This window comes from Caloenas nicobarica, chromosome 1 (assembly GCF_036013445.1).
Source record: "Caloenas nicobarica isolate bCalNic1 chromosome 1, bCalNic1.hap1, whole genome shotgun sequence".
Classification (NCBI taxonomy): Eukaryota; Metazoa; Chordata; class Aves; order Columbiformes; family Columbidae; genus Caloenas; species Caloenas nicobarica.
Genome location: NC_088245.1, coordinates 21,840,197 through 21,852,271, shown reverse-complemented (window position 1 = coordinate 21,852,271; position 12,075 = coordinate 21,840,197). Strand labels below are relative to the sequence as shown.

Below are 12,075 nucleotides of genomic sequence, written 5' to 3'. Positions count from 1 at the left end.
TTCGTGTCATTTCAGTTAATACCAAGTACCACATTGGTGAGTGAAACCAAACCTGAGGTATGCAGAGTTACCTTCTCTGAAGAATAGCCTCAGGATGTGGTAGGCACCTCCACTCAAAACCAGACATGCCAGGTAAACTATCTGCAGGCAGTAGATGGCACCAAACTATTACTATTACTTGTATTTTCCAGCTAAATCAGAAGGCAAAATAAAACTGCAACACTGGGAATCAACTCTGTAGCCAAAAGCAGGGACATTTTAGCATAGAAAGAATGTCACTGAGCTGGGAGGAAACACAACCTTCTGAAACTGAAAGAAGAATAACTTTTTTTTTTCATTATTTTTAATTTTTTTTAAGTGTTATTAAGTCTGTTTCTTTCCACTTTCCCTCATGCATCAGTCTTGGTGCATCAGCACCAAGCACCTTGGATGAGGCAAGTGTGAAGGCGGTAGTGTGCACCTTTTCCTGCCCTCAAACTAACACCACTGGAGCTTCCCTGTACAGTACTAAAGGAACCAACAGTGAGAACATCCAACAAGCAACAGCAAGTGTTTCCTCACCTGGCACTACAGCTGCCCCCAGCACGGAGCCAGCCAAGAAGGAGCTGCCACCCTTTTCCCTGCTGGGGATGAGGACAAAGCTAGCCTCATCTTTGCCACTGTCACCTCCCCAGAGCATAGAAATCTCCATTTGCTCCCTGTTGGTAAGACAGCAGCAGCTGGCAGGCAAGCAGCAAGGGGGGGGGACAATTAGACACCCCCCACCAGCCTCTGCAGCTGGGACCTACTGGACAGGACTCTGCTGTTCCCCATCCCCTTCGATGCAAACTGACACAAAGGACCTGCTGCTGTGGGAATATGCACAGCAGTTTCATTTTTTCACCTGAAGGGTCAGCTTTGTATCTCTGGAGCTGCTAGTTTCCTACAGTTGCTGTCTTCTGTGCACATTTCCACAGCCAACTGAAGGGGCTCAGCACCACACTGAAGTCTGTTTGTCAATCAGAGCCAGAAGAGTGACCCTTCTCCTGCAAATGCTTAAAACCCCCCAAATCTTGCAATAAAATCAGTCTCAAAACACTTAAGTCTAAAAGTAAGGTTTATTTCAGTTTCAGAAAGAAACAGGAAAATACAAACATGAGTATCTTAGTTACACAAGTGACAGTGTGTTGTTTCTTTTCCAGGTGTAGCTCCTGCTACTGCCTGGCACTTTGAGATACCAATCTATTTCTCAGTGCCCATTAGATGTTTTGCAATAAACACACAGAAAAAACAACTTCCAGTGGAAATCCAGGAAGTATTATCCACCTCAAAAATAATTTTTTAAATTGAGTTCAGTATTTGGTATAGAAGAGACATTATAAACATGGCCTAGGCCAGCAGTATGCACGGAACTGGTGAACACCGCCCTGCAGGAGCCAGCAGCTGCCTGTGGTGTGTGCAAACCAAGGTTCTGCCAGCCCCATGCACAGGACCACAGCATTTCAGATTCTTTTTCTTCCACTTCAGTGGCTTACCCAGCACTTCTTTGCAGACACAGCTCAACATGCAACTGCTAGAAACTTTGCCTAATCAAGGGCAACAGGACTGCACAAGCAAAATTTTGCTTCACCCATGTACAATCAAAAAGTATGGACCCCTGATCGACAAAGTATACAATCAGTACACTATTCAGCCATTACATTATCTATATGGAATACAGCATGACATATACTTATTTCCACTATGAATGCAGGGTCTGCTTATTAATAACTTTTTTTTTTTGAGTAATGGTCATATTGTTTTTCCTGGCTCAATTTGAAAGATTAAAAACTCTTTTTGCCACTAATTCAACACCTTTTCCACTTAAAGGGTCTTTAATTCCCATGCAGAAGACAGCACTGTAAGCCGAAGTGACTGTGCCTGATGTTAGGCCAGCATTTGAGCACTTTGCTGGACTGGGACTAAGGCCATCAGCTCCTTACATGACTGAGCACTGGAGAGAAGTTAAAAGAAATGCAATGACAACAAAAAAAGTTCACTTGCCATGCCTAACTCTGGGCTCCAAATTGAGGTATTCATGTTGAGAAGCCAGTCTCCCCACCTGTGCAGGGCAGGGCAACTCACGCCGTCCTCTTTTAACTGATTACACACACAGCAGGTAGAGAAACTAGTCTCCCTACTCCAGCATTACACTCAGATGCCCCTCAGTGGGAGGTATTTACTCCACTGACATTCTTGTTCAGAAAAATGTGCTAGGTGGTGAAATCGTCATGTACTAGATTTAGGTAACTAGTGTTTGTTCTCAGTAAAAATACTAATTAATAAGGAAAATAAATGCCTTCAACAGACATGGTGGTTAAAATATTTTATTTTTTTATATCATAAAACATACTGCTGTTTACTTTAAATCACTTTAGAGTAAAGGCACACATTGTTAAAAGTACTTCAAATTTACATCACATGTACAAATGCATAAAACAGATGTACATGTCACCAAAAATATACAATATGGCTTCATAAGGTTGAGGTGGGGCTGGGACAATTCAACATGTATTTAAATTTTACAGGATGCTGTTAACACTGAAAGGATTGACTAGAACAGAAGAGAATTGACCTAACACACTGATTATGTCACATAAACAGTACAACACATTGAATATACAACAGTCAGCATTCATGTAAGGATTGACAGGATCATTAGTTCTGCAAATTCACCAGGCTCTCCAGTGCCACTGAGCAAACAGTGCACGTGTGTGATCTGCCAGTTTGCAATAGTGGGAAGATAAACTGCAAATTCTCCATCTACAAACAGGCTCCTTGAAGAATCTGCTGATATGCTTTGCCAAAAAAGACTGAAAAAATAGACTTAAGGTATTAACCGGAGAAAATAACTGAATAATAGACAACTTACACGGTAATCACTTCTGGCTAAAAAACATAAAACATTAAGCCTGCAAGAATGCTCCATGACAATCATTTAGCATTAGTCCCACCCAAGTTTAAGGCTCATATCTAAAATTTACCTTAGATTTGTTTTCCTTTGTGTAAAATTACCTGAGCACAGATATCAAACATCTACAGAGCTTTTAAAATATCTGCAGATACCTTAAAAATCTGTAGATAACTTAAAGCAAAACTTCGATATATTGAACTCTACCAGCTAAAAATTCAAGAAAACCCCAACCAACAAAACAATCTTTTGGTATGTCAGTAAAGCCAGGAGAAGAATGAGCTTAAGCTTTTGCTCTCATCTTTTAAAAATATACATAAAATGTAATAGAATTATTCAAATAGGACTGCTTAATTGTAAACAACATGTTAAACCTTTACAAAAAAAAAATCAGGAATCAAAATTCAGGCAGTCACTGTAGTCTTCTATAAATTGTTTACAAATGCTGCTTTTCTTCTTGCTAGAGATGGCTGGTGGTTTCCTAAGCACTGATAAATGGAAAAATAAAAGGACCTGCCTCCACTGTATTCTGTATTACCAGTTACACTTTGTGTCCAAGAAGTGTGAATTGCTGCCACTCTCATTTGCTAAGGTTTATTCCCTGCACAACTGTAAGGCCCAGATCCAGAAAAGCACCTAGCATCATCTTAAGAACTCTGCAGGATCAGGTTAGATTTAATAGGTTTAAAGATAAACATGCACTTAAATAATTTGCTGCACCAGGATTCATAAAACTTTCAAAGTGCGAGGCCTTTGCACCAGGTTGCGTGGACAGACCAGCTCCCAGCAAAGTCAATGCCATCACCAAGAGGAGCAGTAGACCCTTAATTTCATTAAAAAAGCTTGAAAAAGACAACACTGCACAGAAGATACATGTACACGCTTTCAGCAAACAAGAGACCGTATGGGACCATTTCCAACACAAGGTTTTGGAAATATACCCCACTAAAAGCACTTTGTTGATTTTGTCAAACCAGCTGAAAACAGAGAAACAAGACACAGCATCACCTTTTCCTCCTCCTGCCTCACACACTGGTTCCTATCTTTCATTCTCAAAGGTAATTAATACAGATAAAAACTTCACTTTAAGCGATGAGCAATTGTGTATGAGCTTGAGGAGCAAATGGGACTCTCCCATTCAAACACATCAGGTTAAAACTTTGATATGACAATTTCAGTTATTTGTATTGTTGAACTGGGACTAGCTGATGGCAGAGGGCACTTTACAATCATTGACAATCCTGTATAAAGGGTACAGAAAAATTTCCTATGAAATATGAACCTAGGATTAAAAAAAATAAATAGATCAATGATGGATGGCTGTCCTGGATAATTAAGAAAGGAAAAAAATCACAGCAGTTTGAAGTACCCATAATCCTATGTATAAATAGCAGGTAACCCAAATAAAATGCTACAGCTAGTTTGAGAAACTAAATTGAACACTGCTTTTCTATTAAATAGATTGAACTATTAATCTACTGAGAAATTACATTGATAAATAAAATATTTTCATGTATCAAAAATGAGGGGCAGGTTCTATCAATTCCAAACTTCTTGTCCCAATAATGAAAGGTCCGAGAAACAAAAGTAAGTTGTACAGTAGTTGTACTCTCTTAAATTTACAATACTGAATCCAGCAGGATTTGGCTAAATAGTACATTTTAAATAAGCTAATCTAAAGGAACAGAGTGTCCTGTAAACATCTGAAACAAACCACATTGCATTCTGATGGTGTGGCTATACCTTCTCTATGCAGGAGAAAGGCAACTCAACTGGTGGTGGTAACAAGGGATGCGATCTAAAGGCAACATTCCTGTTCTTCAGTAAGGCTTGTACAAAATTTGAGCAGTGTACGTATGACAGCCTGTACAATTCTGAAATTTTTTGAAAGCTCTTAGGTTTAAAAAAAAGCCTAAATGTTTTAAGTATAAAACACACGTTGAGAAGATGTCCTTCTAAATTATTTGTAAAAGTGTCTGGCACCAGAAACAACCACTAGGTATTATTATACCTAAGGAAAAAAAGCAAAGAATCACTCAAGACAAGTGTCCCTGAACTTCGGAGCAGATGCAGTCAATTAGGTTACTTTGTGTTGTTCTGTTCCTCTGGAAAAGAAGTCAAAGATACACTCTTCAAGCTGTCTGTACTAAATCATCAGTAATATATATTATATATATATAGTATGCATATATATATATAATATATGTATTTGCGTACATATTTCTTTTACCTCAATCTGGAATCGTGTGGTTTCATGCAACACTTACCAGGAATCAAACCTATTCATTAGATCATAGCTGGTGTGACTTCAGTATCAAATCTTTTATCATACAGCAATTCAGCTTTGCTCAGCATCAACCACCTCCAACTAGAATCCTCACCTTGCTCTTCGTTCAGTCCAGTTCACGTTGGTTGCCTCTCTCACCCTTTTTCAGCCACCTTCTTCACATCATGCCACTCAATGTTAATGCTGAGACCTTATTTCTGTCAGCTTCTGAAGATAACTCTGTGCTGCTGGCATCGAGAGAATAAGCTGGACTGTCCTTTGACCTATTCGGTAGCAACCATATCCCATCAGTCCAAAAACTGTTGCTTTTATGACAAATTTGAAAATCTTACTTGAAGCTGATGGAGGAGGCACACTGAAGCAAAAGATACAAAACAATGTTAAACACCTGCATAGCTGAAAAGGGGCATTTTCCAATTAAAACAAGGACCTTTTCTCCCCTTGGCCTTCAGAGTGCAAGAGACTTTCAGGTAACAGATGTGTCATGAACAAACAACTTATTCTTTCATGTTCAAGGGCTATATCCAAATTAAATAGTAACAACAACAACAATAAATAATAATAACTAGACCGAGTTTAGATCCATGTGCTCAAACTAGGACAAAGTTATTACTGGCAAGATTTTGCATATTAAGGGAATATACAGGAAGAGTTTTTTAAAAAGCATACACATAGAACAAAGGAGGGGGTAAAGGCACCCCTTTACACCTCCTTACGTGTTTCTTTATCTATTCTTTCTCAAGTCGAGTCCCTCAGCACAATTTAAAAATCAATTCATAACAATCTGAAGCAAACAGTAAGGTCTGCTCAATCAGGTTCAGTGGATGAACTTAAAAACTGTAAGTCTGAGAAATGTGTATATTTCTATTCAGATGATTTCCAAGATCACTTTGCAACTTGTAAAGTGTAACTAAATACCTGTAAAAGTCTTAAAAACTTTTCACTTTAGAGAGGTGACAATCACTACCACACAAACCCGCCCATAAAGCTACTCTGCAACTGCAGTGCAACAGCACGAGGGGTAAAAAAGTTTAATAAGAAATGAGTCTCAAAGACAGTAATCTTATCAAACAATGTAATTTGCTTAATATTATTTAAGAAAGTCAAGTTAATGGAATATTAATATCCAATGAAAAATACTGGTAACCATTCCACTTAGTTATGGTACTGGCACAATAAAGACAATCAAGTCAAAGAGCCTAAACTTTGATGGAAAAGATCCTCTACGTAGACTTGAAGACATAGTCGGGCTTTTGGCTCCTCAGGTCTGTAATGTCAATGATACAACCAACATTAACTATAAACCATCATTTTACAGGTTATTTGCAAGGGTGGAGAGGAATATGGACATCTAGTTTGCAACTTCAGGCAAGGCTTAGCCTTGAAAAAGACTTACAAATGGCAGGGCTCGTGTACATTGCATTCTTGGGTCCAGACACCAAAAGTATCTCTAAATCATATTTTAGATGCCTAAATATATCGTTTAGGTAGGGCACAGTCTTTTCTGTTTTTCAGAGCCTTTGAAGAGATGGTTGAGGCGCTTACACAAACACAGTAAATGGATGTGATAAGCTGAAGTGCCCGTATTTGAAAGGCTCTATTATCCTAAACCACTGCAGTCCAGTACTACCAGGTCATACTATAACCCCTCCTAAGTTTCTGAAGTCCTCAACTTTGTGGTTGTATGGAACACACATAGTCTGAACATTTTGGTTCTTCGATTCCTTCTTTTACAAAGCACATACATGCATAATACTTTAATAGCTACTTTGGAGTAAAAGTTCACCAAATACACGGCTAAAATCAGCCCACATTTATTTATACACATTAAAACATGTTATTCCTTATGTATATATATACACAGTTAAAAATAGGCTATGAGCAACTGTGATGGTAAGCTTGCCAGAGCCAGCAGTGTCTTGACACAAAAACGCTTTGAATCCAACAGTTTATAATTACCTGAGCTAGACTAGAAGCCTGGTTTTGTTTTCATCATCTTCCATAGCCCTTGTTTGCATTCTCATTTTAAAAGCCTTAAATGTGGATGAAAGAAATTTCTTTCTAGACAAGGGCATCTTCTCATCTCTAATTCCCTTGATATCCAACTATTTCATTTTTTCCTTTGATATTTTCTTTTCCTTTGCTGCAAGCACAATCTGCAAACACTGCAGAGCAAGTCAGCAAGCTGACAGTGCAGGGATGACATTAGCGATGTTTCTTCAAGTTGTGACAAACAACCAAAAAAACCCCAAACCAACCAATGATTCCTGTCTTTTAGCAAGAGAAGTTGTTACATGAACACATAGGACAGGATGACTGTTACCTCATTATTTCCTGGATGTTTAGCTCCGAGTTCCAGTTCTTTTCAATTCCAGGTACATGACCCATCCCCACAACACCAACAACAACAGCTGGGATACATTTTCTAGGTTCAGCTGAGAAAGAGAGATGTAGAGAAAGGAACACATCAGTAAAAGAACTGATTTCAAGCTATAAGTAAATAATGTGTGAGATTACAAAATTGAGTTTTCCAAGAGATAGAGACTCTTGCTACTAGATATTAAAACTCTGTTACATACTAAGGGTTAAGATTCATCTCACTTAACTACCTCTTATGTTGACAGTCTGGGGAAAAAAAAAAAAAAAAAAGAAAACCAATCAGCATGGTTTCCAGATTTTCAGGAAACATTTTAGTAATCAGACCTGGCCAGGGCTCGTATTCCAGCCTCAGGGTGAGGGGCTCAGCAGATGCAAATTAAATTTATTTATTTCCTTCCCAGTGTGGGCCGTGTTTCTGTACTACTGATCAGGAACAGCCCTGACCTTTGCTGTCTCCACCCCTTCGGACAGTGGCAGCTGGCACACATCCAAATTATGATGAGACCTGGGCTAACAAACAGAATGAACAATCGGAGAACAGCACTCGAGACCACACCTGCTCCTGTTCAGTTTCCTGCTACAGATCCGGCCTCAGCAAGGACCAGCAAACCCACCATTTGTGTGCAGCAGCTGGCCAGGCACCACTGGCCACTGCAACACGTGCCAGCTCTCACCCCCACCTCCCAGCTACCGTGAAAATTCCACTGCACCCTGTGGAAGTTAAAGTGTTGTTCCTGAAAGCTTGGGGATTATCTCTTCCCCAATGAAAAAAATGGCACCACAACACAATAAAAATAATTAACAGAAAACATTTTAAGTAATAGCAATCAGGCTGCTTTCCTATGGGGAAAATTATACACAAATACAATACAAAAATAAGAAATGTAATAAATTCTACTGTTTTGCTTTAAATATCCACTCCTGATTTTTCCAGAAATAAGTAAAAAAATTGGAAAAGCAGCCCCCCGCACCCAAATAAAACAAAACGGTATGGAAAACACTAGAACTATTATACACATTTTCAAAAATGGCCTTGCCTTTTCTCTCTTTTCTCTAGGGTTGCTCTAAATCAGAGCTGCAACTCCAGAGGCAGAGCCCAGCGCCCCAGCAGAACAGGCTGTCCATGACACATCACATCTGCTCCAACCTGCACCCCTATGTCCCTCTCTGCTCTGGGCAGGATTCAAATATGATACCCATAAGGTTTAAATCCCTGCCTGAAACTTAGTCCTGGAAGAAACTTTTATCCCTCTCTCTGAATATTTTCTGTGGAGTAAAGATAGAACGAAAAACTGAGTGGGAAAGTTTCATTTATGAGTTCTTTGGAAGAGTTCAGCCAGGCAAATAATCAGATGAAGGTAAGGAACAAATCAGACCTAGTTTAGGATTATATCAGACCAAAAGTATATTTGAGTCCTGCAAATAGTGTCCAGGAATTTCCCTTTTTGTGTCCCTGCAACAGCCAGACAATGGCGATGATGCCCTACTTCTGTTCATTTGAATGTCAGAGTTTTGTGTTGCATTTTACTATAAACCTAAGTATATAATCTGTCTTTTTTTTCTTCATTTTGCCTTTTGCGAGCATGAATGCAGAGAACAGATTGTATGTACATAAATGCACAGCTTCTAAACAAAACTGTCTCTGGCATTGTTTTTTGTTAACTAAGACTGAGACCCATGACTATCAGTCAGTTAGTCCTGCTCATTCTTGTCCTTTATGGTCTCATCTTCTATTTTAAGTCCTTCATAAGGCATATAAACCCCTTCCAGTTTCATAGGCATTCACTAAATCAGTGATCCAGAGACTGAGCTTTTAAGGAGGTAGATTTAAAGGGAAAAAAGACAAAAGAGCAGAGGCATTGCTAAACAATTCCTCTTGTGGCTCATCACCTAGCCAGGACCAACAATAAAACTAAATTTCAGCCCACTCTTTGGACCACATAACTGAATGCATCTGTGCCTCTTTCAGCCACGTCAACTAAGCCAACAGTAAACACTGTGTGTTTGAACAAACTTCATGAAGGCAGCATCGGGCAAGGGAGATAGAAGAACACAAGTGCAATCCCCTCACTAATTTTTCAATCGCAAGGCAGTGCCAGGAGGTCTGACCTGACGTGATTACAAACAATATCTTCAGACAGCATATAAGAGGTAGCCCATAACCTCAGAATACTTACATACAGGAAGGGCATGCAGATGACATACAGCAACAAAATACTTCCAAAGGCTAGAGAAATGCAATTATTCTGTGTGCCTACACCTTGCTGAAATGTGCAAATTAACACATTTCAAGCAAGAAATGTGTTCCTGAGCAGCTAGTGATGACAGTGAGTTTGGTGAGGTAACAAGGTGGAAGCGAGACAGGCAACGCAAGCCTAGACGGCTCTGAGCTGTGCTGTAACACCAGATGCCCTCCTTTTGAAAAAGCTGTCATGCTAATTAGTATTTTCCAGTTTTAAACAGTACAATGAGAAAGGAATCATAATTTGGAGTCTGCTGCTCTATGAAAAATCTTTACTTCTATGGGTGGTTGCAATGGAAGAGTAATATCCCTTTTTAATTTTTTAAGCACTGTAATCTTACGTGACATGTGGCACACAAACAGAACAGAATATCCAGATTTCCTGAGAACTGAAATTTGGACTAGTACACAAAGAACACCTTGCTGGTTATAATTATCTACTTTAAAACAATTACTTTCTGAAGCTCGAGGTAGTTCTATCTGCTTTGCTGCTTGCTTCAGCATGTAGGTCAAGTAAATATCCCGTTCCGAGACAATTGTTCGATGAAGATCAGGAAATTCTCCAATCATTTCTGCCATCATCTGTTCCAGTAAATCCTTCTGTTTGCATTTCTCCACATCATCTTTACTGAAAGAAAGGTTAAGTTTTCTCAGTATCTGTTATGCTTTTAAAGCCCAATACAGACAAACTAATGAATAAAAACAATTGGGTATTATACACATTATTCACATAAACCCACACTCTACAGTTGTTCTTTCCCAGTTCTCTTCAAAAGCAAAACAAACTCCCTAAACCCATAGAACTGGATGCCTAACAATGCCTCTGCAGGGAGGGAAAGGGAAAGAAGAAAGGTTGCTTGTCTTTAAGCAGGGCAACTGGATTTTCACCCTTCCCAGTTTGAAAGCTGACAACTCAAATGAGCAGAAGCACTGGGGCTTCAAAGGAAACAGTTATCATGGTGCCCCACTTTCAGTCTATATTTATAAGCTTAGGAGAGGCAACACAGAGCACTCCTGAGAAAGCAGATCTGATCGCTGAACACACAGAGGCTCTATTTAAGGAACAAAAAAGCACAAGGTAAGCTGCAGTCTGAGGGGATGGAAAGAGTTCTGCAGGTTCCTAGTGTCAATCATGGGTCTTCAGCAGGGAAGGCAAAGTTATTTATCAATTCCCTGAACAGAAGAATAGGAAAAGGGCAGGAAATAAACCTGTCACAGCTTTCATATTTTTCATAAGTGCTGTTAACCTTTTGTTTGCACCCACAGCAGTGGTACAGTCATAGTTTGTGTCAACAGAATCATTTGGTTTTGCATCACTACCTACTGAAGAATGATGCCCAACATGCTTTCTTTAGTTTCCAAGATCAAAAGGACACTACAAATGTCACAGGGACAGCCAAAAGGAGAAATGCATTGTTAGCTTTCAACAGATCACAGAAAAACTATCAGACTGATACAAACATGATGCTGAATTATTACTCCATTTTCTGTAGAATCTCATGTTGATGGATGGGTGCACAATGCCCCCCTCCTCCCAACAACTTCCCAATTATAAACACCTTTCCTTTTCAACCCCTACTCACATTATTAAAAAAACAAAAACCACAAAACCCAATGTAGCAGATCAATTGTACGAAAACAACTGAGATGTTATGTCCAAGCTTCAGTGGGAAGCTAGTGTGCATATACCATAATTATCTTAATATTTCAGTTGAAAACCAAAATGTTTTTAGGATGGATAAAAAAATGAGAGAAGTTGCAAAGAAATATATCCTCCAGTGCCCCTCAAAAGCCTGCAAACAGCTTCATGCTGGTATTAGACTAGTAATTAAGAAAACTTAGTTTGTGCAGGAACTGTAGTTAATGGATTTAAAGAGGGTCAAACTCATTTTACAGATGAACATAACAGCAAGTATTTACAGGAAAGGACAACTAAGTAAATACTAAAACTGAAAGGTTTGATAGACCATACTACAGTCTGAGCTCTGGCCCAATTTTAAAAGCCTGGAAAAAACCACCATGGATCACTTCATGAGCTGTGCAGAGCTCTGGTCATGAGGTTTGAGAGGAACTGAGATTCAGGGACCACGTGCACAGGGAATGCATTTCTGGGAAGCTCCCACCACTTCGAGCTGGGTAGGAGCAGACGGAACTTAGGAGAACAGCAGTGCACATGTTCTCACCCAGTTCAAGCAAGTTATCACACACCTGCTTCTGGGAAGAGGAAGCAAATTTGGC

The 12,075-nt window shown here is 39.4% G+C and overlaps 1 protein-coding gene across 2 annotated transcripts in view; it reads right to left on the bottom strand.

The window, feature by feature from the left end:
* Window positions 1-1,083: 1,083 nt before the first annotated feature.
* The window catches only part of TRABD (TraB domain containing), a 35,824-nt gene continuing 24,832 nt past the window's right edge, over window positions 1,084-12,075 (bottom strand). For both annotated transcript variants that reach the window (XM_065652428.1, XM_065652435.1), the window contains 3 exons: window positions 10,293-10,465; window positions 7,540-7,651; window positions 1,084-5,571 (listed from right to left, as the gene is read on the bottom strand). In XM_065652428.1, coding sequence (XP_065508500.1) covers window positions 5,394-5,571; window positions 7,540-7,651; window positions 10,293-10,465 — 463 coding nt within the window. In that variant the 3' untranslated portion in view covers window positions 1,084-5,393. The remainder of the gene's footprint in view (window positions 5,572-7,539; window positions 7,652-10,292; window positions 10,466-12,075) is intronic.